The sequence below is a fragment of the Calypte anna genome, chromosome 2, assembly GCF_003957555.1.
Source record: "Calypte anna isolate BGI_N300 chromosome 2, bCalAnn1_v1.p, whole genome shotgun sequence".
NCBI classification, from domain to species: Eukaryota; Metazoa; Chordata; class Aves; order Apodiformes; family Trochilidae; genus Calypte; species Calypte anna.
The window spans coordinates 32,040,297-32,067,453 of NC_044245.1; the positions used below are offsets into that span (position 1 = coordinate 32,040,297).

Below are 27,157 nucleotides of genomic sequence, written 5' to 3' on the forward strand. Positions count from 1 at the left end.
CTAAAGGCACATCTTTCCCCAAGAGCAGTGACTTCTGCGTTATACTGCTCAGCAGTTTGCTTTAGCTCCTGCAAAACTGAAGTCACTCATCTCCTAAATAGAAGCAATGGCTAAGTACCATACTTTTCAAAGGAGAAGAAAAGCTGAGCACTTCTTTCCTTTCCATTTTTGGAACTGTACTGTAATCTGTGCAGCTAGAGAGCTGCAGCTGACACCACAGCACCCTTTGCTATGATGGGAGTAAGCAGCAAAAATATCCACTGAATTTCTGGAGTTTAAGTCCCCAACACTCCTCTCTCCCCTACACCCACACCATCTGCAATCTTGCTTCCAAATCCTGAAACACAATTAGAAACCTTCCCTGACTTCAAATCTTCTTTACTTAAGCACCTAAACTTTTAATTGCACTTTGCCGATAAGGTTTCAAGATGTATCGAAATGCTGTCAGATGTCTATGGCCATGGATCAGCTGAGGAACAATTCAATCTCTGGGGTCTGAGCCTGGCTAATTACCCTCCTCACTCATGCACACCTACTGATACAGTTACATATTTAACTACACCAGACAAGACCTTATATGCTGTCAAACAGAACAGCATGAAGCTCTGCAAAAAGATTTCATCTTTCTCTTTTCCTTTGTGCAGCCTTACTTCAATAGGAATGAGCTTGCAGATGAGCTGAAAAGTATTTCTTTGCTAAAGCACATGCCTGTTTTTCTACTGTCCAGTGATCAGAAAATGGAATAAATTATATACACATTAAAGCAAGCCACATGAGGACTGGCTGGGATTTTTGTTTTTTCTTGCAGTTATTATCCTGGGCACCTTTAGATGAATATGCAATCAGAATAGAAATTTTTACCAGGGAGAACAAAATTAGGATACATTGTGCTATAAGCATAGCAGTCAAGTTTCAGTGCATTTTCAGTCTGCTTATTAACATCTCAATAAGTGCTTTCAGAAGCATTAAATATAATGCTGGTTTCTTTGGTGTAACTTTTGGTTGAAAACACTTTTTTTTTTTTTAAAGAAACTTCTAAATCCAAACCATTCTTTTTAATTCACACTGAAAAGCTCCAGACAGTATCTGCACCCAAATATACGAGAAGCAAAGTAATTTTAAGTCAATTTAAAGTAAGCACTTGAAGCACCCATATACCTTATACATTATTTAAGTATACCCTAAACCCCACATATTTCATAATCACTAACAATTTGGTAGAAAACATCCTGAAATCATCTGCTATTTCTTATGAGTGTAAGATACTAGTAACAGTAAGTGACAGCTAATGACAACATAATAATTTGACAATTACTGAACTGAATGCACTTCAGAGAGATATAAATGCCAGAGGAGAGCAGCTACGGCTCCATGACTAACTAATGTGTGCCCTGGATTCTGACCCTCAGCTTTGTTATTTCAGTTTTCTGACCTAAATCTCCCTCCCCTACCAAAAAGAAACAGCAAACCCAAACAAGAAATGTCTTACTTGTTCTGCCTTCTCCGATGGCTTTCTATCCGCCTGCAAAAACTGGCAGTTCTCTCTCGCCAGCTTCTGGACCAGCTCGATCCGTCCGATGTCATCTCTTCCCTGAAGCTTGCACAAAACTCCTGCCTTTAGGGTGGGAGAAAGAGCAAACAGATACTTAAATCCACAGTCCCAGGACATGGCACCTCCACAGATTTCAGCCTTAAAAGAAATGCATCTGTTTTCTCATATTTGCGGTACTTGGGTGCTGTTTGCTGGCCACGGACAAGTCGCTGCTTCCTGGCAAACAACTAGAGAGGGGCTGAGGCGCATCTGAGTCTCCAACTGTATCTGCTCTGGAGGAACGAAGGCAGAGCTAACCAACACAGCCAGCTCCTCTGAGTGTGACTATCAGATACGCTGTGTTTTATTTGTTCCTGTCAGCCTGTTTCCTGTTACATAAGAGAACAAGAGCAAGAGGTTAAAAACTCATGGGAAAGTTAGCCAGGAACAGCCCTGGAAAAAGAATGAAGCGCCACACAAGGCACTGCTAAAAATAACAGGCTGCAGCTCCCTCCCCTCCTGCTCCAGCCATTTTTCATGTATGCAAGCCTCAAGAGTTAAAAGGCAGTTGTGCCATGTTTGTTTATTTATTCTGTAAGTAACAAATCAGTATCTCCTCATTCTGTTTAGGGAAGAAAATGAGATTTGCTTTGAAAATTGTGTTGAAACTATTTTGGGGCTGATATTCTGCCAGTTATTCAAGCTATGCCAACAGAGTTTCATCAAAATATTCAGGACCGGTTGGCTTCATAAAACTGACATACAATGTAATATGTATATGTATATGTATATGTATATGTATATGTATATGTATATGTATATGTATATGTATATGTATATGTATATGTTTGCACACAGGCATACCAGACCCACCACAAAGCTAGCTGATCAGGGCTAAGTTGCTTCCTTCAAAGTCAGTGGCTAATATCAGTGTCCATCACTTGTCATGGATATGATCACTTGGTTTGCGTAACTGAGACCTGGCTCAAAGATACCACCTGGCTTTTATTAGCACAGATGTTTCCTGATGAAAAAGCATATGCTTTGGGAGGGCCAAGCATGTGTCATGGCTGTGGTGTTACTGTACAGCTTTAAAGGCAACCTGCAAAAAAACCTTTTCCCCTGCTTCTGCCAGCCTTTTCTTTCTGGTGTTCATTCCTCCTGAGTTTTTCTGAACCAGTATGCACTCCAAAGCTCGTAAAACAGGACCAAAAGACAGGGATGCCCTGACCACTGACCTGTAGTGCCATGCAGGGTCCATTCCTTTGGCTTTGAGAACTCCTGCTCTTGGCAGCCAAAGGTGTGAGAGTGCCCACCCAAACCACCCTACAGTCTGCTGGCTTCTTCAAAGAAGAAGGAAATGTGGGTCAAGCTTTCTTCAGCCAAAAGGGTAAAAAACCCACATTCTGAATAAGTGCTTTAATGCTGATGAAAAAATATAGGTTCCATGACTGTCTAAACAGTCTTCAATTCTGAATTAATTGAAATAAATTTTTACATGCCTATGTTCCTCCAGGCTGGATGAAGGCATCTTCTCACAAACCTGTATCAGGTACTTGTGGTCTGGAGGAGGGGAGAATTTCAATACAGCTTGTGCTTTGCATGTCCTAAGCTTAGACCCCAGCCTCCTCAGGAACCCAGCTTCGCCATCTAAGGAACCTAAACACTGGTTTGAAGGTCAAAAATCCACCAAGAAAATAAGGAATTGCAGTGCCTAACCTGCAGGTCCTTACATTTTCTGAAGACTATCTTCTAAACCAAGGACACAGATTTATAAACCAGTTCTGACACACTGTTATTACCTGCACATCAGAAGTGAGACTGATTTTATCAGCTGTGGAAGAATATATTGAAATAGTTGTCCAGAGTCATTTAATCAACAGCAAAAAAAGAGGTATTAAAGAAGGTAATTCTTTTTCACTCTTCATTTTAAAAATAGTCAGAAGAATTATTTCCCAAAAGTCTCCTTTTTCTCCAGTAATTTATACAGGGAATGGAGGCAATCATCACAGGCTTGGCTGAGGTCTAATGACTGCACTTCACACCACCTTGATGGCTCAGGGACACCTGACAAAGCCAAACCTACTTATTTCATGGCTTTGGGATGCTTTGAAAAGAGTACAATATCCGTGTTCTGCAATCATCCCAGGCTAGTAGGCTAAAGGCAACTCAAGCATTATGGCATATTAGGGCCTTGGGACTATAACGATTTAGAGTCTCCCCAGATCTGGGATTTTACTACTGTGGAGGCACTTTTTTCACCATCATGCTGTCCCCAGACAAGTCAGCCCCTGACGTACAAGTGACGCAGATGGATCCGAGTCCTCGCGCTTCAAATGTCAGATGGACATCGACAGAAAAGCAGTGTTCACTCTACTGAACAAAGACTTATTGATCTTTAGTGCATGAAGCAAAGCTTAATGGTCAAAACCATTTATGTTCAGATGAGGAAGGGGGAATTCAGTTTTGAGGTAACAGTTGGAATCAGTATGTTGAAGTGGAAGCAACATCTCAGAGACAACATCTGGGACACACGGATCTCCTGTTCTTTCCCCCCTTGTGTTCAGACAGGGCATAATATTGCATTCTGCATCAATGAGTACCACTTCTATATCTAGAAGTAACTCTAGATATAAGCCCATTAGGCCTGCCAGGAATATAGACTGTATTCAAACTTGAAATTTCATTAAGGAATCATATTGTCATCTTTCAAATAAACACCAAGAAGAAATCTTACATTTTAACACATCCCCTCCTCTCCCAAGGATTCTTTATTTTAAAGAATTCCAAAGATCTTGAAAAATAAATTCATTTTATTTGGTTTACAGAGGGTAAAAGGTCAGATAATTTGGGGGGGGGAGGGCTAAAGTATTCCAGGATCATGGAATCACAGAATTATCAGAGTTGGAAGGGACTTCTAGAGATCATCTAGTCCAACTCTTTCACTAAAGCAGGATCATCTAGAGCACACTACAAGGACTGCATCCAGGAAGGTTTTGAATATCTCCAATGAAGGGGACTCTACAACCTACTTGAGCAGCTTGTAATTACTATTAAGTGAATTGTATAGGCTTGGCTCTGGGAGTAAAGAATGCACCAAAATATAGAAGGCTAAAGATGTTTTCTCATAATTATGAAGACAATTATGAACACCTCACTTTTAATTCTTATTTCTTCAATTATGCAGACTTTCCACTATAAATCCTTCTGCCAAATATTCATAAGAACTCATCCAGATCAACTAATAAATTAACTGATGACAGCCTGGTGGGGAAGATATTGATAGAGTCTTCTATTACTCGTTATTTTCACTTGTCAATATAAATTTAATTTTCAAGAAGTGCCTTTGAATCTGTTTGTTGAATGAAAGGGTAAAGGCAAGCCACCCAACTTGCAATGTGCAATTTCTGTTCGTATTTTGTGTAGGGACACAGTCTTCAAAATCCAAAAACATGCCTAGATGTTGGTGCTTAGTCCTCTAATTCATGTAGGCCAACTGAGATCCAAGTCCTAACTTACACAAAGGTGAAAATCACAAAGTTGCATATTTTAACTGTCTTTAATTTAATGAATGATGAAAGACTGTAGGAGCTTTATAGCAAGGCTTTACTACCATTCATGGCACAAAATTACTATAATTAAAGGTGTTCATGCAATTTTGAAATGAAGTAAAAACATTTAATGGGAAGGAAAGCAAATTAGTCACTACTGAGGTTGGAAAAGTAAAGATGCTGACAAAACACATTTTCTGTGTCAGCATATCCATTGGAAAATACTCCCTCTGCAAAGGTCATAAATGCATATGGTAGCAGTGTTGAAGGTGAATTAAGACAGCTCTAGGCAGACAGGATGGGATTTTATATTTACATTATTTACATTGTTTACAGCATGCTGGCTTTTAAGAAATCCCTGTAGTGACTTTTTTTTCTCAATTCTACTAGTTTTGTTAAAAATCTCTAATGTAAACTCAGCTGACATCCAGCAGAGCAGCATTTAGGGCAGGCACCACACCTCAACTCTGCTAACAGAAAAGGTTTGTGGTGGTTTGTTTTTTTTCCACTGCACCTCTGTCTCCTTCTGTGTTGGCTGCAAACCAGAGAATTATTACAGGCTTCACCTCTGATTAACCTGAAAATTTAAAGCATTTGTCAGTGCCTCAAAAGATCACTTGTTTTGCTCCAGTCACATGCACAGTCTCATTAAAGTGAAATATACATATGTATATATATATGATTCCCTCCCTTAAATCAAACCGTATTCACTGTTCTCAGGATGGTATTTTTTTTGGCACTGATGAACAAATTGGAGCAACAGGTGCTTTAATAACACTTCTGCTCTTCTCCCAGCTGGGCATTTGAACCCTTGTTAACTGCTCACCTAATAATTGCTTGATTTTAAGTGAGTTTCAAAATGCTTTCAAATTTTAGAGGCTGGTTTCCAGCCAAATAAACACTAAGCAAATCAATATCCCAATAATAACTTCTTACAGGTTTTTATAATCTGCCCATGTAATCTGATTATGTGGCTACTGAAGAGCTTTGAGCAGACAGGTCATAGTCAATATGTTTCTGACATACCATAGCAGACATGTCAACGACAGCAACCAAGTAGAACTGAGAATATGTGGAAAACCCAAAAAGGAAAACAGGAAGCCAGATTTTTGGGGGCAGCAAGGCCAGTATTTCCCTCTGGGTCTTTTTTGTAGCTCTCTAATGCACACCTGAGCTCTAGAAGACTGATCCTCAACCCCGCACTGATGTCAACTATCAAAGTCAAGTGGCAAAATTTTCACATATTGGGGCTCCTACTGTTTTTTTTTAATAGATTTGAAACTGTGTGCAGTCAAGAAAAGAGTAGACCATTTGAGAACATCTTGTTTGAGCATGGCTCTGAGGACAGTGCTAGAAAAGCCCAGCTACACACCGATGCATTAGATGCATCAGCACCATCCCCATCTCTTCCGCCTACACTCTCCTGCCATGGCCCAGGTTTGCTGCTGGAGCTGCCTACAGCCTCTTCCTGTGCCTGAGACAATCCATATCTTTATCACAATATAGCTACTGCTAAGTTGACTACATGACTTGTACCCCTTCAGCGAGGCTTGCTCAAAGACATCAGTGAAAATCCTGTCCTTCTTACACACAGTTTTTTAGAGGGCAAGTTGTTAGGAGATAAATCAGAGGCAGGAACTACAAGTTCCAATACTACTTCCAATATGTAGGAAGGAGTAAAGGTGGCAGCCAGTGGGGAACATACTAGCAAGAGGAACAGAACAACAAAAAAAAAAAAACAAAAAAAACAAAAAAACAAACAAAAACAAACAAAAAAAAAGTCAAGACTTGGAGAATTAAATTCTAAACGAAAAGAAATTATCAGTATTGATACAATGAGCAATGTAATTACACTTGCACAGTTTGAATGTGTGAACAGAATGATTGAATGAACCAGAGAATAATCAGAAGAGATTCACAGGTTTAAATAGGGTAAGCAATTCCACAATAAAATACTTTAAAAAGCAGTTGAATTTGTTCTAAGCAAGAGAAGGATGCTTTGGTTGTAAATGAGGGCAGTTGGGGAGGGAAAGAAAAAGTGTTGCTTACACTGGAGTGACTAATAAGTGTGCTCACTTCACTGCATGCCTATGAGTAGCTCACTATAAGTGATTAAAATTCAATCAAAATGTCACATGCTCTTGCTTCCTAAAACACCTCTCATTTTCACATCTGGTATATGCAATGCGTATTATCTTAAAAGGGCAGAGAGATATTTGAAGAATGCTGTCTGATTGCAACACCATGGGATTAATTCACAGAGTAATCATCAATCTTATTCTAAATAGCCACATAAGACAAGATCCAGAAGACTTTCTCTTTCTTATGGGCTCCCTGACCAGAACATCAAGGAAAAAACATTTCCCAGAACTACTGAAAGCAGATCCTTCAACTTGTAGATCTGGAAAAGTTCCCAAAACACCATTAATCTTACACATTTACCTGAGCATCAGAGGTATCCTTGAGCTCTTCTAGTCCTCTTGTTTCTTGTCTGCTATTTTCTTCATTTTGATGAATTGCTAAAGTAAGAAAGAGGCAATATATTGGAAGCAGGCAAGTTTTAATCAAAAGAAGCAGTAAAGCAGCATGGCCCGGTTTAGATCAAGTAGGATGACCATTCAAGAAACTTCATTCCAATTTAGCTACAAGGTATACCTTATTGGTTTGGGAAAAATCCTAAATAAAGTATATCTTATTATTCCCAAGAAGTAAAAAGCAGTAGTAAATAATTACATTCCTGTTATAGTTACACCTCATAAAATTACGCCATTAATGGAAACTCCACTTTACCAAGCATTATAACATGACCTGGTGACTCATAAAGAAAAAAATCAGACCTCTGTTTACTTTCATTATACTGCAGAAGGTAAACTCAGGCTAAACAAAATAAGGTTTATCCCTCATTTCAAAGTTGGAAAATTCACTGTAACCAAAGTGATCTCAATCTCAACACCACTGTCCATGAAAGCCTTCTCCAGAAGTTGGTAGCATAAGATGTTCTATTAAGATTATTTGCTACTGGCACAATAAGAGAAACCAGCAACTTAGCTCAATTAACATTGCTTAATATCAGCAATGTTTAAATGTCTTTAGCCAGACTTTAAAGAAAAAAGTTTTGGATCAAACTTGCAATCTCTAGAGGGGATGAAACCAGAATTATCATTTTACCTAGCCAAAAAAGTAAGGATCACTTCTGAACCAAAACATCAGCCTTCTGTATTGCTAACAACTCTCTCTGTAGGTAGTTTTACTAGCTATAGCCCAAGATAACCTTCCCATCAACTGCAGGGTTCAACTTCTGTGCTTCCTCCTGTCCATCTTCTCTCTCCTTCACACCTGGACACCTGAGCTGGTCCTCAGGTTGCATCCAAACAGCCACAGCCCACAGCACAGTGTTTTCAAACAAGGATCACCAGCCCTGTTTTGCCTTAAAACTATGACTGTGAGCTGAGGAAGCCTGGGATCTGACTGAGTAACAAACTAGCTGTCAGGGAGCAGAGGGGCTGGCAGGCAGCAGTACAACCTTCACCAGACACCCTCACCTAAACCCTCCTCAACCCCCAACCTGACTCTCTGGATTGGGTGCTCTGGGTCTGCTGAAGACAAAATGCAGCCTAACCTTTAGACAGCATCCAGCAATTTAAAAGAAAAGTGACTTTAGGTCAAGAACTCAACTGTTCTTGACCCCTAAAATAAAGCATATGGATTTGTTTTCTTTTTTTACAGCAGGATTTCTGATGCTACTGCTATACAATACAGGATATAATTCTTCTTTCTCCCCCTACAGTTTTGTTATTAAAAAAAAAAAAAAGGTAATAAAAACGTAATTATAAAAAGGGGGGAAAGTAATTTTGTCAACACAGTTTATTCGATGCAGGGATATTTTTTAATCCTTAATCAAAGGAAAACAGAGGTTTACTATAAATCTTCACTAGTGGATTTGCTAGCATCGCTTTACCAGCCAACCTCTGAAATTCAAGGTGAATGCTGAAAACTCAGGGTCAATCTGTAGCTATAACAGGAAGCATGAATAACGGGGGTTATACCCCAGCCAGTTAGACAAAACCAAAACATGCTCGGGATGTTGTGGTGTATCTCTGCTCTCGGTTGCAAAAGCAGCAGCCCAATGAAGCAGGAAGCTGTCCCTCAACACCCCTGTACAGCCCCTGCTTTTCTAGCACAGCTCAGGGCTTCCCACGTCAACCTACTCCATCTGACCAGGCTGGGGGCTCTGTAACCTGCATCCCAGCCTTCCTCCCAACAGCTGCCTCATCCTCCTGCACATGCCCACAAGTGTGATGCTGATCTGCCCACTGGGGGAGACTCAGAGCACTCAGGACATCCATTTGCTGAGTGCTATTCAGAACAACCAGCATGAGGCAGGAACGGTGCAATGCCTGAGGGCATTAATGAATGTTAAAAACTTGTTGTTGAAGCAATTTCAAATCGCTTCAAGTCTGCGGCTGCATTAGCAGAAACACAGCATTTCCCCAACTCTTCTTTTCAGGTTTTTGATTTCTCCTAAATGAATTTTGCTGGAGCCACTGATGGGCAAAACATCCACAGACACTGGCTATTAATCACAATATTAAAGGAGTGGAACATTGCGAGTAACAAAACCAAGGGCCCAGGTTTAAGTGATTCACATTGATCCAGCCAGCTTTTCAGACAAGCCTGAGCAGATGGGTGCTCCACAAACAGCTGTGACAGCAGAAAAGGTTAGTGGCTGCCAACAGGCTTCTTGTCACCTGTCTTGGTTACAAGTGTCCCCTTCCCTGCCCAGTGCCAGGCCAAGGACCCCAGAGCATCTTCAGCCAAAGCAAACAGGCAGACCTTAGAGCAGCAGCACCCTGTTGCTAATCTTGCTGGTCTGGCAGATTAGCAAGAGGGTGGAATCTGGCTGGGGAGCTAAGGGCAAGCAGCAAACACCCGTGGCTCGAAGCAGTAATATCTTTTACCTGGCAAAAAGACAAAGAGAAAGAAGGTACATGTCCACAAGCCCAAAGGACACAGGTATCCTTGGATGCTGAACAGTTTTAGCATGAACAAAATTTTAAAGATGTGAAAATCAGTGTTGGTTTAGACATAGCCTAAGTGAACAGCTTAAAAAATAAAAAGAAAAAAGAAAAAAGCTAGAATTGCTAGCAATTTCATAGCTCAACTTTAAAAAAGCTGGAAAAATTCATAAACCAAACCCAGCTCTCCTTGGCTTCAGTGTTATTTAGATTGTGTAAGGAACATAGAAAATAACCAGTAAATATTTTCTGAAAGGAAAAAAAAAATATAAATCCCAGACCTTGCACTGACGTCTTCGCAGCTCTCTTGGGAAAGAGGGAGCAGTTGGCCTCTTTTTCATGAAATTTCCATCACAAACTTGAGTTTTATGTTGTCTCTGGCTCTTATCTGAACCCATAAGAAACAGCCACAACTGAACCATTTAACTACACCCAGGGAGCAATATTTAAGGAATCATACCATCTCATACATTTTTTTTCCATCACAAGAATGTGGTCCTTTGAAGGCTTCAATGGTCGGACAGAGGAGTAACAACACTTAATTATATTTACTTGGTTTCTGTGTGAAAAGGTTACTACATGTTTTCTCTATACAACTGAGAAAAAACCACTAACTGCTTAAGAAATTCCAGTGTATTCAAGAATTTATGCTACTGGGAATCATCATACACATGTAAGAAAATAATTGCTGCATTTCTATACACAGTGTGTGTCTTCTAGCTCCATAACAGCTCACAGACAACCCTTAAATTGGCCCAGGGGCTGCCCTTGCATGCTCTTGTGCATGCAATACAACTTCTGTCATAGAAATATAAGAATTCAAGGATGATTTCCCACTGACTGTCAGCTGCCCCTTTATTTCTTTTAATAAAAAGGCATGCCATGCAAATTCAACTACAGGAAAGTGAGCAGGAGGTTAGGGTGGGATGGAAAAGTGTTTCCCAGCTGAGTGTTGATTCTAGGACAGTTCCCTAGAACTGTAACGTGCACATACAAAAAATCTGTGAACTTTAGAGCTGGGACGAATCTTTCTCTGCCACCATAAACCCAGCTTTGCTCCTTGATACAAATATTCCAGCACAATAAAGCAGCAACACCAGGGATAGACAACGGTGGTTTACCCTGACCTATATGTATCTATTTATTTTATATTTGGGTTCAGGCTTGAGATCAGACATAGGAAAAAAAAGGCAAACAAAAATAGTGACCAGTTCCCTTCTCTACCTTCAGCATTTCTCCTCCTTCGGAAGCCAGCATGCATGAAAGAAAAGATGGTAAATGAGCATTAGCTTGCTAATGTGCAGTTCAGATGTATCCATTTGCGTATCAGCCTAGGGAATTCAGGATGTTGATTTTTTTAATGGTTGCTTAAGGATCAGAAGGGCCATCATCTTATCTGAGTTCCTTGTGCCCCCAAGGACCAGAGCTGAGGTTTTGCTAGCAGATTCTTCCATAAACTGATGTTGGAACAGAGAATTCTTGCGGGGGAGAGCCTCGTCCTTTAGTAAACTCATTTCAGCTAATTAAATCAGCAGAAAAAATAACGAAGAAGTAATAAACAAAAGTGCATCATGTTGTACTAGCTACCTCAGCAGAATAAGCCATTACATGGGGGTGTGAAGGGAAAGGGAACATAACTATTGCTCGCACTGGAACTGAGCACATCCTTTGTATCACCACTGCCATGCTATACAGTCTAATGTCAATTTAAGATCTTGGATAAGATTTGTTTTCCTTGGCAGCAAGAAGTGCTACAGGTATGCAAAAGAGCTCACCTTAGCTAGACAGACTGGGATGCAGGGAACTTCACAAACAGCCCCCCTTGCAGCACTGTGTAAGAATCTTGCCAAGGGTGCCAGGGTTACCCACAGAGCAGTGACTCTACAATATCCTCTTCAGTATTCCCCAAACTTGTAGTTTAATTAATTATATTTTATGAGTAATATTTTTAAAGTCATACAATACAATGCACTTTATTTATTTTAACACTTCATCGTACTCAGCATAGCAGAATCTTTCACCCAAGGGAAAGTAGAAAGGACAGTTAAAAAAAAAAAAAAAAAAAAAAATCACACATAAAGCAAGGCCTGGAACCCAGAGCATTGCAATCTTCCCAGAGGCTTTGCTGTATTGTGCTTTCTTTCTTTTCTATAAATGAAGTTTCTTCTTTCTACCACTTCTGGCTGCAAAGATAACCTTCACAACACAAACCAAGGCATAGCGTCATTCTGCTGCTGCAGCCAGCCAGACTGGAACAATAACACCAGGAGAGGTGTGAACTTCCTCCCTTTGGCTTAATAGGGTGTTAGCTTTGCAAGGTAATTATTTAAATGCCTAAGAGAGAACTGCCACCACAGTTAACCATTTTCCTGCTCAACAGCAGGCAGGGACATCTGCCCATCTCACTCTTGGTGGCCCCAGGCCCCTCAGGACAGAAAGCCAGCTTAGCTCCCCATTGCTGCTGGCTGTCCCAAACCTCTCCTGCTTACTATTACCTCTCTTTATACCTTCAAGCAGCTGGGGCTTGTGAGTTGGCAAAGGATTACTTTTAACCTCGCTGGATTTGATGCCCTGGTTGGTACCAGGGACTGCAGGCAGGGCAGGGAACAGGCACCCTGCAACCCCGCGTTGCTGCCAGACCTCTGGGTGCCACACAGCTCCCCAAAGCTCTGGCCTTTGACCTTCCTGTGAAGTCCAGCTGCAGGAGCTGGGCTGCCTGACTTTTAAAGGTGAAGAGCCCAGAAACGTTGCCCTTGGCAGATGTGTAGTTTTACCTCTGCCCCGCCCTAGGTTGGTCCCAAAGCTGAACCTCCTCAGGACGTTGGGAACCCTGAGGCAGAGGCTGGGGAGCAGCCCAAACTGCAGGCACACTGCCAGACACCCCTCCACAGCCTGGCCTCCAGCAGGATGAGGGCTTCCCTGTCCCCACAGCTGTTCCAGGGGTTGCTCTGTTCCTCACACAAAGCTCAGTCACCCCTTAGGCTGTGTCCCTCATGTTTGCAGTGATGCTCCTTCGTTTCAAATGAGGATGTTCATTTATTATTTAGTGTTGTTCTTTAACCTGCTATCATCCTAGAACATCAAACCACTTTGCCCTTTGTAAGATTTCAACCCCTTCAGAGCTGTGTGATTAAAATTCATATACACATCTTTTTTTTTTCTAGCCAGTAAGCAAAAGGCACCTGTGTGCCTTCTATAGATAGGAGAGACGCACCACCTTGGAAGTGGTAAAGAGGCTGCTTCTTGAAAAGGAGAACTTTGTTTATGTGAAAAGCCAACAGATTTTCACTGTCCCATCCCTTCTGGATAGCTACAGCATGTTTTTCTGTCCCTGTCAAACCATCACTGTTGGAAAGTCCTCAGGAATCTGCAAGAATGTTCCCTTGGGAAGGCTGCAGTGCTCTGGACTGCCAGCAAGCCTGCACCAGTTGATTTATTTATTGTCAGCTGCTGGGAAGCTCACAACTTCTAGCATTCTTCATATATCCCTGATTTTCTGAGAGGCATGTTTATTTTCTGTTTTTCTGTATTTTTCTGGTTTTTCCAAAGGAAGTTGCTAGCATGAATCTATTCAGAAACAACCAGCAAACCCCAGGTTTGTTAAAAATCACATCATTCAAATCTAATTTCAAGATTTTTGAAAACTTTACTATTATTTTGAAAAACGGAGCTTGTGGTGTTCTTTGTTATTCTTTGTGGAGGGTATGCAGTGAGCTCTAGAGAGGCTGGTTACTATGGCAGCTCTGAGCTGTGTGAAAGTGTTATAATGTTTGCTGATGCTTATTAATTTATCAGAGTGGAAAAAAATGAATAGCTCATACTGATGCCACTGGGGAAACTAAAAGCCAGATCCTCCAGCTTAGGCAAGGCACTAACACTGAGTGGTGGAAAGGATGATGAGCAGCAAGTAAATACTTTACAAACCTCAGGTTTGGGGACCATTTTAAACCAGACTAGGTCCTTGTGCATACTCCTGTATTTTCCTGTTCTTATTTCCAAATTTATGGGGGAAAAGCAACAAGCACTGAATAGCTCAAAAATCCCCAAAAGCTGCACATACAACACAGCAATAATCCCAGGAACAACACCCCTCAACTGAGAATTGCTTCCTTACTTACCATGAAACTGTAATCTTTTCCCAGAAATTACTGAAAAGAGAGAGCTTTTTGAGCTCATCCTTAACATGTTTCCTTTCCTTAGCGATACAAAAATTGCCTTTAAGCTTTCTTATTCCTTCCCACTATTTCTGCACATATATATACACATATATATGCAAATTATTGTAGAGATTTCCCTTCACTGAGTATACTCCATATCTCTGAAACAGTTGGCAGGCCCCTGGGGGGGTGTTGCCCAGACAGCTGTGCAATCAGCTGAGTAAATCAGCTAATTAAAGAAACAAAGAAAATGCAAAAAAATAAAGACAGACTCCTGCTCACAGCATTGTTCAGCACCTCTGTATCTAAAAAAGCACAGCAAGCATGGGATGGAGTAAAGGTGCTTGTAAATCGGGGAATGAACGATTTCACTGGCAACAATGATGCCCTTTTCTCTCAAACACTAATCTGTCATTCATTATATTTATGCCTTATAGTTTAAATCAATTTAATATAAATTACTCCACAATTTATTTCATTTTAAAATGACAAAAGCGTGAGATGTAATGTTGGTTTTGTAACTGATTTCTGTATGCAAAAAATGGTCATTAACTTCTTCTTGACCTTAGGTATAGGACTAATATTGAATTTACACAGAGGGTACTCATTATGCTGGTCTAGTTTCCACACAGAAAAATAAATTCCCAAGGGTCTTAGTGCTACAAGCCATTGCTCAGATCTCACATAGGAAACAGAACTCCCACAAATGATGCAAGAACATTTCCTCTCATTGCAGAGTTTATCAAAAGGAACAGATAACAGAAAGGGTAGGAATCTGCAATCTAAACAGAGCAAAGCCAGTGTGGTAAGAAAGGAGGCTGATAGATGTAGATTTGGTCTTGCTGATCCACACACCATTAAGGTTCTGTTCCTTTCCACTGCATCTGAATGACCACAGAAAGGACAAACCTCAGTTTAAACAAAACTCCATCCTTCCTACATTATATAGCCATTATAAATTAAAAAATGAGAGTACCAAGTAAAGCCAAAGTATTTCCCAACTCAGACAGATTATGGTCAGAAGCCTTTGCTGCTATTCTTTTCACATTATTGTACATGTATTGTACATGTATTGTTTTGTTAGGAAGTTCTGCTAATTGTATTTATCAGAACTGCAGCCTTTCATCTGTGTTTGAGAGACCATATTTCATCTGAGGTGGTAATGCATTAGAAGAACATAAAGTGTAAAAAACTTCTGGCTAAACAAGGGAGGCATTTTTTAGGAGATAATCAACTACTGTTGATTCAAGTGGCCAGGGGAGGTTTGATTTCAGTACCTGGCACTTTGTGATACATTTAAAGGAAAAGCCACATTTTACATTTTTTGAACATATGAACTCATGTTATGTTTTATCTAGTAGGAAAAATAAAGTGGAAAATGAGTTGCAAACACTGTAGGATTACTACAGGAACAGACAAAAGCAATGTTCTTTGTAGCAATAGCAGTTCAAGAAAAAACATTTGATGGTTCAGTGCAGAAAACTTTATCTTTTACCCAGTACTTTTAGACGTTCATTCTTATGTACATGAAATTTAAAAGTAAAAGAAAAAAAAAACAAGAGAGACTTAATCTATCTATAGTAGTGTTGCCAGAAATGAGATGTTGGAAGGATGGAGAAGACCCCATTACATGATGGGCAGGCATGAGGAAAATGATTGCTGGGAACTGATCAGACAAGGAGGTACTGGCAGTCGCTGAGCAGGCTGGTGCAAAAGCAAAACACTGCTCTCTATCCCATGGAAACATCCTCCAGGCATGGCCAGGAAAGGAGCAGGAAACAAAGAGGACTCTGAATAAATAAATTCTGTTAACTCCCTGTCAATGCCTCTCCCAAATATTTTGGAAACAAAACATTCACCTGGGAATTGTTTTTTTCCACAATTGCTGTCTGTCCCACCTCACCATGCACTTTTGCTTTTTTGCAAATCACCCATCACCTGCACAGCTATTCTGCATTGCTCATTTCTTCTGTGCAATTGCCTTAGACATCACACAGAAAGAACCATGTCTGAAATTCTGCATCAACTGCAAACACCAGATCATAAGCTGCCAAAACCTTCCTCAGCATAATTCCCACCAGAGAGCTCTTCAGAGCCCTCTTCCATCTTTTCCAAGGCTCAGAGTCCATTGTACTTTCCATCAGCTGTTGAACAGAGAAAGGCTGATGAGCACAACTGTGCAGTCTATTCACTGGTAGTGTCCAGGGCATCTCCCAAACCCAGCATTGCCCAGGGTGGGCACAGAGCAGGTGGGCACTGATTGAGGACATTACAGCAGAGTTCTGTGTGTGTCACACCCATGGTGTTCCTGATCAGTCAACATAATGAGCACAATTCCCCATGGCTAGAAGGTGTCTGATCCTACCCTTCTGAAGCACTGATGGTGTCTTGGTATGCCTGATCTGAGGACTAATGGGAAAATCCCATGGGATGCAACAAGACGGGATTCAATAAATCCTATGGGATGCAATTGGTCCCTAGGGGTGGGCATTCCCTTCAATAAGGCATTTTAAAAGGATGGATTACTTCAAGGCATGATATCCTTAAAGCACAACATAAATTTGAAAATATTCGCAGCTGCATCTTCAGGTGTAACTTTTATTTTGAACCACATTTCAGTGGGCAGAGGAAAAGTAAAGTTATCAAGATCCAGTGGAAACATGACACTCTGGCACCTTTACTTTGAGGGGCTATTTCTCCAAAATGGATGCTGCTGTTAAGAAAACTCTTATTCCACATATTTTGCTAAGTTTGACCTTTGTTTTAAAGAAATGGATGCTTGGAGGAATTGAATGGTCTAATGAAATAAGGTCTTCCATAAGTCAAGTAAATATGCCCACTGAAAAGAAATATAAGGTGACACAAAAATGTGGTAAGATCCTACTGATACTAACTTCTTCCCAGCCTTCAAACTTTCTGAGCATTTCCGCAGGGGAAATGACCTCTGACAAATGACCACCACTTCAACTGGTAAACAGGAGCAAGTTTTTTCATTCCTCTTTATGCCATTTCTCAGTGGTATAAAATAAGTGATAATAAACTGGCACATTTTACACCAGAGACATTGTATATCTGCTTGTTTACAAAACCTGTAAATTCAAAGGGTACTTAATAGGTTTGGGATTTAAACACAACACTGATCTGCTCCATTCTGGAATGCCCTTTGATCATGTATTTTTAAACTCATGTTTAAAGTGTGTGTACAAATCTAATTCAAACCTGTAATGATTTCCCCACTGCCTATGCAATAACTGTTCTAAAAGTAACTAAAACTAATGACGTAATGAAGGACATTCATATAGCAACAAATGACAAAGTTTTTGCTAATTATTGTGGAGTAAAGTTACCAAGAAGCCTCAAAAGGACTTGTGTTGCTTGGGAAAAAGGGCTGAATTGTAACGATGCTGTTTCCTGAGTTAAGTAAACTGATAAAACAGCTTAATGCTGCCAAAAGGGACTTACTGTGCTCCTTCCCACATCCCTTCACCTCCCCACACTGATAAGAAGATGCCACCCTCGTTTTGTGCCAACTCCAGCACATGCTGCTGCAGTACCACATGCTGCTCTGGCTGCCCTGTCTCAGATCCAATGTAACAGATGTGGCAAAGAGGATCAGATTTAATGGGATAGAGTCGGTACAAGAAATGAGTAATGATTTAGCCTGGAAATTAGACAACTCCCAGGAGTATTACAGAAGTGCACAATTATTAGTATGATGATGAATTAGGAATGGGTTATTCACCACTTTCCATCACCAAAGAGCTACCACAACTCAGGAGGGTGGTGGGGAATGTATTTAAAACAAACAAAAAAATTCACATACCACCCATGTGAACTGTGGGACTTTGCTGCCATAAGGGATGATGAAGGTCTGGAGTATAAACAGGCTCAAAAAGCAATTTGATAAATGAATGAGGTACAGGTCCAACAAGGGCTACCTAACACAACAGTGTAGGTAGAGCAAAATCCCTCTTAGCACAGATGGGTAGATGCTGAGTATGCACATCAGAAGAAGGGCTGTTTGTACTTGCTCTATTTCTCTAACTCTTAGCATCCTCTACTCATTTCTCACAGTAGGATTGGAGCTGGATGGACTTTTAACCTGACCTAGCCTGGCTATTCTCGTTTTTAACCAGGTTGACATTGCCTGGAGTGTGTTCAAGCTGAATCAGACAATCAGATCTGACAGCAGTGCTGTAGAGGTGGTGCAGTGGCTAGGAAAAGGAATAGCTATTCACAGCTTGCTTTTCATTCATGATGGCAAAGCTCAAGCCCTAGTGACTGCTTCTTATTGAATTGCCTGTCCTAAAATAAAAACACTAAGCAAATCACATAGGCAGTTAAGTCCTGACAGAAAGCAATACAAAAGAAAAAGAAAGGTGGATATGCGTATATATGTGCAAGAATTGGGTGGAGGTAACCCAGAAGATCCCAAACATAAAGGTAACATGTCGAAAAAGTCATGTTATTATAAGTAAAATGTAAATTGCCCATTTTAACAAAAATCAATAGAGCTCATGAATTTAAGAATGGCATGAGTAAAAAGTATCTAACTATATGGTAGAAACCTGGATATCATTCTTAACAGGCAGAAAAAACCACCAAACACACACAAATGCTAGGGCTTTTGTGCCTGCCCTGTCCTTCACAGTGCAAAGCAGAAGCACCCACTGCCCTGCTGCTGCTCCCACAATGCCTGGGTAGAGGCTGCAGTCACCCTGTTCCTACCACATCCATCCTCTGTCAACTATATTGTAGTAAGTCCCTGTATTCAGAAGCATAAGGACCAGAGCCATATTCTTACTAATAGCCCTTTGCGGGAATAAAGCTACAGAAATTCCTCTGGACATAAAATTAAAGGAATTTGCTGGGTGATGCCAGGAGGTGCAGCTAGGCACATGAACAGAAATGCAAGGTGTCTTGTTTGTGGATGGGATTAACAGCAGAGCATCTGGTTCAGAGCATCTACCTGATGGATTTTGATCGGTGCAGATGTACCTATGTAGCTGCCCCACCAGCTAAAGCCTCCAGCCTTAGGCTATTTGCTGCTTTTTATCCTTGTTTTAGCTACCATCTCTAATGCACTGGAAACATGTCATGAGCCATGACAAGCAATTGAGATAAATGCCAACCCTTGTAAACCTTCAGATGAGAGGCTGCATTTCTGTTATGTTTTAGCACATCTGTGGAAGCCATCAGCAAGGTATAAATAAACACAATTCTAGTGCCAAGTACCCACAATTAAAACCAAAGTTCTCTTCTGCTCCAGCTATGTCATTTTCCAAGACCTTTTACCCAACCAAGGAAGACAGCATTTAATCTATTTAATTCTAGGGTTAAGAGAGAACAATTTTAATGCAATTTCATAAGCCACAGAGAAATACACAAGCTCATTTCCCCCTCTTAAGCCATCTTTATCATGAGTGCTTTATTCTAATGGAATACAAATGTGCTGTCTAGTCAACACTGTTACTGAGGTCCATCAAAGCTTCAGGATTACAGATATTAATTTTACTCTTTTTTTGTTGTTGTGTTTTGTTATTGCTTTGTTTTGTCATTCTTTTTGTTTTGTTTTTGTTAAAAATGCTGAGCTCCCTCTGCATGAGGGCTCACAAGTACCTCTCTATCAGCTTATGCTTTGATGCTTTGCAACAAGAATGGTACACTTGCAGTACACATCTGAAATATGAAAACAGAGCTTTTTTTCCACAGCAGAGAAGTTTTTCATTCTTCAGCTTTTGTATTTTTTCTTCAGCCTTCTGTCAGTGTTATGCATTTCTCCTGTTCGTCCACCCAATAAAAAACCAAAAAAACAAAAAAAACAGAAAACCTCTTGGGGAGAGGCATTCTCCCACACACCCTACTGACTTTTTATTTTCTGGTAGTTGACATTCTCCATCAAGTCAGATCCTGTACCAGCAAGAATTTGATAGTCTGCCCTACCCCACAGCAGGCTCCGTTTTCTACCTTGGTTTTCAAAACATTCTGACAGTTGATACAGTGTCTAAATCTCTGAAAAAGCCCTTTTGGCCCAAGACCTGAAATAATTTTAATTACTATGTCTCATATACACATACTAGGTAGCAATCCCAAGCTTCATTAAAACAAAAATAAACTGTTTCACAAGGGTAACCAAAGGCAATGTTTCCCCTCCTCCAAACATAGCAAACCTTCCTAGTTGGACCCTCTTCACCTCTGGCAGAGCTGTGGTGGTTGTGATCTTGAATATCACTTCCCATGAAATGAAACCCAGTGATTACTACAACTGTCCTAGACAAGAAATATGAAAGCTTTAATCAGCCAATTCTTCTGGTACAATTAAATCAGTGTCAAGTGCCTCTCTGAGGGCAGAGGTATACCCAGAAATTAAAGCAATTCAGGAACAAATTACATAGTCTTTGCATTAAGCAAAAAAAAAAAAAAAAAAAAAAAAAAATCTTTTTTCCTTGTTTGTTTTTCTCTTCTCTTACTGGTAGCACTAACCAGCTATAGAGAGGAAATATTTCGAAACACCATAATTTAAAAACCACCAAACCATCAAAACGAGTACAAGAATTTTTGCACAACAGCTTTTGGTTTGGGGCTGCAAACCTCCAGGAAAGATTTCAGTTACTGAACTGCTTACCCACTGCAGGCAGGTTCCAGCCAGCAGGTTAGGAATGTGCCTATTCCCTGCACTCCCCACCTACAATTCCCAGGGCAGAGGAGCCAGGTGCCCACTCTGTTCACACCAGGCTGGAAAACACCCAGGGCAGCTGGCCCAATAACCATGTTCCACTCTTTTCATGCCAAAAAAACCCAAAAAAACCCCAACAACTCCTTGCCTGATCTTTGCTGGTTTATTTCCTGGAATTATCTGGAGTCTCGGAGAAGGTTAGAAGAACAATATCTTCAAAAGATACTGTGGCTTTTAGTTTCAGAAGTACTTTATCTGAAATATGCTTCACTTCACCAGGCACAGCATACTGGATCCTGATGGCTAACAATAAATGCTATGCTGTGAATGTAACCATCAGCAATAAAATAAAATTTTAAAAAGCATAATCAACCACCCTAATTTACTCTGCTCCTACTTTAGTAAAGGCATTAACCTAAATTAAACCTTACAGTTATGCCTGATCATGTAGCCATTTTTTATAGTAGTCCAAGATGAGGCATAAAGAAATGCAAATTTCCACAGCAAGCATGCACTAGTTAAACTGACTGAGGAGATATCTTTTGTTCAGATCTAAATTGATATTTTAAGTGTTTACAGTAATGTGTTAGGAAAGGCCAGTCAGCACTTCAAAAGCTCTACAGGGAGCTTGGTTTATTTAAGGTTGTGATTTTTAACTAAAATATTTCTACCTGTATTATGTGGGTTGCAATTATGTCAGTGTGAAGGAGACTCCAAGAGCTATCCTCCTTTCCCATTTTCATCTCCTGCAGCATGAGCTAATCCAATTGTAATCCACCCTCCGTCCTATTTTCTCCTGACACAATTGTTTATGTAGACATCCACCAAAAGGAAATGAGAGGCTAATTCAGGTAAAAATCACCTATTTCAGGGAATGAAGTTTTTATTTATTGCCAGTAGCAGAAGGCATATTTGCCAACAGAACTGCTGAGGGAAGCAGGGAAAGGGATTTCTTAGAACCATATAAGGACCAAGTAAAGAAGTTCACAGCACCATACTCTTAGCCTGTTTACAGCAAAACAAAAGGTTACCTTGAGCCCTTCCTTAAAATAGTCTAATTATCTCTGCACCAAACCAGAACAGAAGCATTTCCATGTTCAGACAGTATAATTCAGGTGGGACTGGGGTGATACCAGATAGAGGCAAGCAGCTATGGGGTATTAGCATTGTAAACTCCTACAGAAGTTTCAGAAGCAAAGCTATCACACAGAAGCAATTTAGGTCTGAATTCACACTAAATGTGTGTTTACTCTATGCAGGCTTACATTTACAGATGACTATGTGTATAACCTAATGATATTTGTATTTCCAGACAAAAATGCATTAAGCTGTGTCTATAATATTTTAGTAATACTTACATTATCATTTCAATACTTACAAAGAAACATTTGCAGATATACCAGCCACATCTTGATATTTCCAGTTTAAGATACCACATTGTGTATACTGCAAGTGTTGTATGTAATAACTTTTGTGATGGACTTGTTGGTTGCAGGTGGACAGATACAGTTATTATGATGCAATATTATTAACTGGTCAGAAAATAGCTTGAAAAGTGCAAAATCACTGAAGATTTCAAGAGGTACCTGAAGATTTAATTGGCTTTGGGAACACACTAATAATGTAAGGCAACTCCACTTCTGTTTTACTGTAGAAATACATTCAACTCTTTCTTTGCCATGTGCAGTTTGCCCTTCCTGCAGATTCACTGCATCAGAGATGAAGACACCAAAGTTAACCCTGCATAGGGTCAGGCCTGACCAAGTAGGTTTTGTTGGTTCCTGTGCTGTGCCCAGAAAACACAGCTCCCTTGCTACTACTCCAGCTCAGTAATGCAGATGCCTTCTGAATGTGGCTGTGCTACCACCTTAGTGGCTGACAAAGCTGAGGTGACCACATATTTCAGTGGTCATTGCACTGCATGGCAACTTACAGCATTTGCTGTAAGTGCTTACAGTGTCAGAGACTTCCAATTATCCATCTGCCTTTCCCCTTCTACGTGCCCTGCTAACAGACACTTGCCTCTACAGCCATGTGGATGTAAAGACAAGTCTTAGGAAAGAACACCTTCATGCATGAAGTTGTCCTTTTGCTTTAACACACACACAAAAAAAATCACACCTGGCTGGCTGGGCAGGTAAAATACAGTGAAAATGGCATGAGATAGTGAGCCATATGAGAAAACATGGGAAAATTATCAACTTATTTGTCTTGAATGTAAGTCAAAAAAAGGCATTAACTTCTTCTATAAAGTGTAAGCCCAGAGAAAACAGTTATTTTAGCCAGAAAGAGACCCAAGTTCACCTTTAACTCTAACACATATTTTATCAGCAAGGTCATTAGCTGTGACGAGCTAGGGGAAGCAAAGCTTGACAGTAATTGCATTGTGCTATATACAAAAAGCTCTCCAACAAGAGAGGAACAAGGTCCACTATCTTTCCTTCCCTATGTTAATAAGACAGCAATGACAGTTCAAATACTTCAATAAATGACAAAAGGGAACAGTGTTCCAAACCCCCTCTGAAGCCCAGCCTAACTCACCTGACTTCCTTGCTTTCAAGGCAATGACAGCAGCCAGTTCTCTCTGTACCTAAAACACCAGGAAAGGAAAGGATGGTTGTGGTTACTCACACAGTATAACAAAACAAAATGCAACACTGGTTAGATACCAGCTATCAATTTGGAGCAGTCAAGTGCACATGGTATTATCCAGGTACTTGGTTTTGAAACTATAATCACTTTTCCTAGCAAAGCAATTTCCTTTTCATCTGGTAATTCCGTGACAATTATTCAATTTGGTTTTTACTTTATTTTCTTGTAAATACCTGCACATTCCTTAGGGAGAGGGTAATTCAGTAGATGGAACTGCAATTTATTTGCACAGCATCTTCTTCACAAGCACACACTTAAAGCTTCTTCTTTTCCTTGTTAGATGTCTGTCTGGCCTCTGTTGAGCACACTGTAATGCTGGATTTATTGTGTGACTCCAGGATAAGGAAATTCTCCATGTTGAGGTCCATGTACATAATTGACGTTTGCTCTTTGGAGCTTTCAGGAGGAAACAGCCTCTCCTTATATTACGGCTGAGCATTTCAGGATGAAAATTTACCTTGAGAAGAATGTGCCAAAGTAAGAGCTATCTGATTTCCAGATTTACAGGCTGTCTCACCGTATTGTGATGAAACATCCCTGCCATGTTACCCAGCACCCTTCCTTAGCCTCTTGTCTCTGCATTCTTCATATTTTCCCTATAATCTCTCTACAACCAGCTACTTTTTCATTAACCATCTCAACTCCATATCCACTTCTCTCCATAGGTCTCTTCCTTTTTCTATCAGGAAAATTTTGTGTTAGTCATTATTTTAATGCTTCATACTCACTGCCATCACCTGTTCCATTACAGCTGCTTGAAGTGCTCTGCACTTGACCTACAGCACTCTCTACTGTGTTCTTCCCCATCCACATTCTCAAACTCTTCCATACACCTCCATCTTCTTCCAGTTTTCCTCATTTTCCCAAGACAGACTCTCTTTAGTATTGAAAAAAAAAAGTGGGCCAATCCTCCTATTTTTCTAGGGATTGTGTTGCCTCTCTGTAGAAAGTCCTGCAGTGCATAGCAGTCATCTTGTCTGATAGATCTGTGAAAAGCTCAAGGCTATTCTTCGGTGGGAGTTTTGACATCCAGTTTCTAAGAGCATACAAAATTTAAAACATCATTCACAAGACACGTGGTATGATCAGAACAAGGCACAAAGCCCATGAAGCGTCCCTGAAGTAATATGATTTCTAACAATTGTCAACATCCCACTCTCACAGCTCATTTGAAAATGTGAAACAAGAGTAGCTAACATTATAAGCATTATAAGTCTGTCTAAGCATGAAGACACACAAAATCACCCAGGACATCTCAGTACAATGGAACTCCTGCATCCACTGATCAGATACCACCCAGCAGGACACTCTACATATGGCAGAAGGCAGTCATACCAGAGGTCACATCCTTCCCCTGTTTGCATCCTTCCTTTCTTTGTGGCAAAGGGCCGAGGAGATTTTTTTTGCTGTTCTTGCAAGGTACAAGGGTATTTTCTACTCCTTGATGCTGCCCCACTGAAAGGGACAGAGATTTCTGCCACTCCAAGCAGGAAAGTATGAAGGCAGTGCCACAGTGTTCTTACATGTCATCCTGTTTCCAGCACAATTGTGCAAGCTGGCAGTATTACCTTCCCTTCCTTCCTTCCTGTACACTCATTCCCATGTCTGGAGAGCTGCTAATCATGGTTAATGTAAGCATAAACTTGCAAGTGAGATGGGAAAGAACAGTTCTTCTGTGGAAAAACAACTTGTGTGCTTGCTCGCTTCAAGCAATTGATATACACTGGTAAAAATACACACAAACTATCCAGAGTTAGAAAAGGATTTGCAAAAAATGCCTAAGTGGCATTTGTGTGGATGACTTTGTGTGGATAAACTGCTTAGACCTTTCATTAAACTCAGCAGAAGGTACCAACTTCAATGCCTTGGTCCTGGGCTATTCTTGCAGTTTATGAATAGTAAGAAACAGTGCACTGATGTCTCATCTTTATCTTTTAGCATGTAATAGATACATTATCTCAAGATTAGCCTTAGGAGACATTACAATCTGCAACAGCTGTAAATATACCAATTAACAATCAGCAACTGAAAAATGCAAATCTCTCTGAGAGTGTAAAAAAAACCCCATCTTCTCAGAAGAAAAAGCAGGATCATGGCATCCCACAGTTAGAAGAGCAGTATTACTTTTCCACATAATGTGGCATTTTTCAAATTTGAAAGACAGTGCTAACATCAGAGGCAATAAAAAGGCTCTTTTTCTGTATTTTGTCTATGTTATGCAAAATACCTCATCGTTTGCTCTGTGTCAGGAATGCAACTGGCATATTACTTCATCTGAGCAGAATACTTCAGGAAAAGCAGGTTCCTCTAGTCTTAATATTAAGTAAATATTCCTTCATCAAAGTGTTTCACTTTGGCAGTCTGAGCTCCCTCTCATAGCAGATACTCAAATCACAAAGATGAGATTCACAAAAATTCACAAAGAATTGGTACTGCTGAGCATCTTTCTGGATTTGCCTGGTGTCCCTAGATTTCATAATCTATGTGCTTTTCCAATTTTAGAATAAATGCACTTGACAACTCAGCTGAACATGCAATTCCTATGCACCATTACACCAATGGAAATCCATGTACAATATCCATTCCTCACTGCACACATGCTACACATTATCATACTTCTTCCTAATGGGATTTCAGTTACTGCCTCTTTGACAAAATCGATAGCTGCACATCACATTGAAGATAATAATGTGGACTCAAAGTAAAATACACTTTCAAGCAAGAGCTATGCCTACACAAATAAATTGAGATATTAAGCTAAATAAAAAGGTTTATACATATTGCTTGTTGCTAAAAAGCTAATACTATCTAAACAGTATCTCATTTTTTAGTAGCGTTGCAGATTTCAACACTGATTCAGCTTAAAGGCCAGCTTACTACACAGTATTTACAGAGTCTGAAAGAGAACATTTTGAGTGTGTTGTTGGCATGTTACCACACCTTAATCAGGATTTTTTTAAAATATGAAACAGCAAGGGTGTGCTTACAGAGTGGTACCTGGTATACTTCTGCCTTATTAAGTACAAATGGCACGTTTATATGGATAACCTTCTTATCTTCAAAGCACAGAGGCAGACATTTTTCAAAAGCAGACAACAACTACTGTTCTTTTTTTTATCCATGAACCTGGTTATTTCATCACAGAAGGCATAATTGTGCACCTAGTAGACAATGCAGACCACCTCTACTTTTTTCTGCCCGTGGTAGTCTTTTGTGAAATAGTATTCTAAATCTAAATGGGCCAAATAGGATTTCAGATCTTGAGACAAAGTGGGAACCTCAAAATTAAATCCTCCAACAGAAACTTCTAAACAGCAGGGTTTTGAAAAAGAAAAGAAACCAGCTCACATTTTCATATCTCAAGTAATGATAGTTTGATGGACTCTAAATAAACGTTGTATTGACTGACATCCTAAAGTCCCAGAAAACTATTCCCAGATACACTTCATTAACATCCTGATATTCTTTTCTATCCCATCAAAAGTGAAGGTAAGAGCTTTGGAGAGGAAACTCATATAGCATCCATCTCTATGTGAGCTATCCCACTGTGCCACAGTTTTAGCAGACAAGACACT

General features: G+C 40.2%; 1 protein-coding gene across 4 annotated transcripts in view; it reads right to left on the bottom strand.

Annotated features, from left to right (window-relative positions):
* Positions 1-27,157, bottom strand: part of RAPGEF5 (Rap guanine nucleotide exchange factor 5) — a 157,985-nt gene that overhangs the window by 89,472 nt on the left and 41,356 nt on the right. For 2 of the 4 annotated variants that reach the window (XM_030444187.1, XM_030444186.1), the window contains exons 7-9: positions 23,472-23,520; positions 7,525-7,601; positions 1,490-1,615 (exon numbers count right to left, since the gene is read on the bottom strand). In XM_030444187.1, coding sequence (XP_030300047.1) covers positions 1,490-1,615; positions 7,525-7,601; positions 23,472-23,520 — 252 coding nt within the window. Of the gene's footprint in view, positions 1-1,489; positions 1,616-7,524; positions 7,602-23,471; positions 23,521-27,157 lie in introns of those variants that run through there. The other 2 variants (XM_030444188.1, XM_030444190.1) reach the window with 2 other exon arrangements.